This window comes from Corythoichthys intestinalis, chromosome 13, assembly GCF_030265065.1.
Source record: "Corythoichthys intestinalis isolate RoL2023-P3 chromosome 13, ASM3026506v1, whole genome shotgun sequence".
Classification (NCBI taxonomy): domain Eukaryota; kingdom Metazoa; phylum Chordata; class Actinopteri; order Syngnathiformes; family Syngnathidae; genus Corythoichthys; species Corythoichthys intestinalis.
In genome coordinates, this window is record NC_080407.1 from 1,038,338 (window position 1) to 1,040,948 (window position 2,611).

General features: G+C 45.6%; 1 protein-coding gene across 1 annotated transcript; it reads right to left on the minus strand.

Annotated features, from left to right (window-relative positions):
* Positions 1 to 43: 43 nt before the first annotated feature.
* LOC130928293 (apoptosis facilitator Bcl-2-like protein 14) lies at positions 44 to 2,204 on the minus strand. The gene is made up of 7 exons (XM_057854769.1): positions 2,051 to 2,204; positions 1,147 to 1,488; positions 942 to 1,070; positions 799 to 875; positions 577 to 738; positions 393 to 506; positions 44 to 328 (listed from the first exon to the last, which is right to left on the minus strand). Exons 2-7 carry the CDS (start codon positions 1,481 to 1,483, stop codon positions 281 to 283), a joined length of 867 nt encoding a protein of 288 aa, XP_057710752.1. The 5' UTR covers positions 1,484 to 1,488; positions 2,051 to 2,204; the 3' UTR covers positions 44 to 280.
* Positions 2,205 to 2,611: the final 407 nt, after the last annotated feature.

Consider the following 2,611-nt stretch of genomic DNA (forward strand, 5'->3'; position numbering starts at 1 on the left):
TAAACGTGAAATGCATTTGAATTGGTAATTTTATTTTTTTCAATTGCTTAGTGCACATTTACTCTCACACTTTTCCTATGAAAATAGAATCTTTTTTGCAGAAAGGATTTCTTTCCATTTCATGATCTGCACGCCACAAAACATACACGACACACAAAAACACAAAAAAATTGAGAGCCGTGTACATTAGATGTGACTTTAAGTCGAGACAAATTCCCACCGAAAAGAATCGGTGAAAAACAATCCGAGCTAACGCTGCACTTGTGAAACCCGGCGGTCGTCACTGGACGTCGTGGTCGTCATCGTCTTCATCATCAAAGGCCGCCTCCTGCCGCAAAGAGTCACACGTTACGCAATTTTTAAAAGTTCGCCAAAATCCAAGCGGGACTTACATAACCGCCTTGCTGCTCGGCCCAGGACGAGAAGTGATTGTGCAGGTAGGTGGCGCCGTAGCCCAGCAGGCGGTTCGCGGGGAGTGTGTCGACGGCAGACAGGCGACTCGTCACCTACGGACCGCGACCGCTCGTCACAATTATGTTTGGCGGGGCCCGGTTTTTTTTCTGGGGTCGTTTCTACCTCGCACGCGACCGCCATTTGAGTCTTGGGCGACGTTTGCGGGCCGGGTCCTTCGGGGTCGGCGTTGAAGAGGCCCATCCTCTTCAACATGGTCTTCATCAACCTCTCGTAGAAACTGTAGTTCCAGGAATCCCGAGTGGAGCTCAGTGTTTCCTTCAGATCCTGCCGGACGCCAAAGAGGATGAAAAACTGGGAAAAAGATTGCCAAAAGACAGAACTCACCCTCGTCACCTGCTCGTCAAATCGGTCGCCGTGTTCCCTCAACAGGAGACCGACCAGCTTCTCCATGTTGGTGTCCTCTGGAGACCAAAGCGTCAGATTACGTTTGCAAACAAGAGGAAATTTGAAGGCATCGTTGGACAGACCGTCGTCGGGAGAATCGGTTTCCAGTTCCGGGGGTGCGAAAGGGATGTCGTCGACGATTTCCGTCAGCTTGATCGCCACCTCGTCCACGTCCTCAGTTTCCTCCTCCTTGTCCAAATCCACCGGAGACTCTTTAACACACGAATAACCCGTCGACCGGTTAAAACGGATCGGATGTCCGTCGACGGCAGTCGAACACCCGCTTACCCCTTCGAAAACCTCTCTCGACAATATCCATTTCTGGCATTTTGCTCCGTTTGTCCGTCTCGGGTTTGATACACATCAAAATTCTCGGCAGTCGTTTCCATTTCTTCCTCTTTTTGGTCTTCGTCGGCGTTTCTTCGTTGCTCTTGGCGGGCGAGTCGCTCGGTAACTGCTCGACGAGCAGCCGGTGGGTATTTATTTGACACCGTCTTCTCTTGGTGTACGCCATCAGGAGCCTGAACTCCTGCGTGTTTTGGAGGCCGTCTTCTCCCGAGGTGGGAGCCCCGAGGTCGTTCTGGTTGGCGAAAGGGTCGTGGATCTCTATGCGTCCGTTCGCCATGTTGCCTGACGAAAAACACACGAACAGCAATTTAAAAAAAAAAAAACCCTAGATAGACAAAAAAAAAAAAAAAAAAAAAACTGAAATAAATGTGTTAATATTTCATTAGTGTTTTCTCTCCCTCTTGTGGATAAACTGAAAAGTGCTGCCATAAAGTCAACTTTAGTCTTGTGACCTGATCAAAACCAGTCAAAAACATTTGAAACCATCAAACAACCCATAAGACGCTGAAATAAATTCAAATGGATTGTTTTAGAAGACATGATAGTCAAATATACAATTGAGAAAATGGTGAAACCGAACCTGTAAACCACTAAACTGGAAAGTAAGTAACTTTTTTTTTTTTTTTTTTAGCATATATGAGTGAATTGATAAATCATTTACATAACCGATACGGCGACTTTTGGGGGAAAGGTTTGAATGGTAGAATAGGACTATTTGAAGAATGAATGGCTCGCTAGTTGGACAACAGTTGATAAAGACGAAAGGGCAAAAGTCATTTCGGGTCCAGTACCAGGCAGAATGCTAACTAAAAAAGAACAGTTAATGAAATAATAAAAGACTTACACAGTAGTGAAGAGCGTAACCTGAAAACAAGTCCCGACACCACACCTCACACTTGTCACTTTATTGTCAGTGACTTCCGCTTTCAGGCGTGAGCTGCGTGCTACGTCACGGGGGCGTCATGACGTACGTCTGCCCCTTCCCCACTACAACGTCGGCTTCCCATCATGAATTTGAAAACTTACAGTACATTCCATTTTCCGTTGGAAACTATGTCAATTCGGTGAAAAATATTTGATCTTAAAGTGGAAGTTCCGCATCATGATTCATATGGGTGTGTTTGCTTTCACTTCCTTATAAACAGCCACTTGGATTGGAAAGCCTGAATATTGTCAATGTTTCGCCAAGTCTGCCTGCTGCCTGCTGGAGGGCCTAAGGATGGGGGATGCCCAGGACTTGAACTTTATTTATTCATCTTTGTTGCTTTATTTGCTGTTTCTGATTGTCTATCATATTGTGTATCATATTGCCTCTGCAAAGCCCATGTTGTGATTTAGGGCTATACAAATAAAATTGAATGAATGAATGCTTCATGGTTGTGCCATCAAGAAAATCAACACGCCA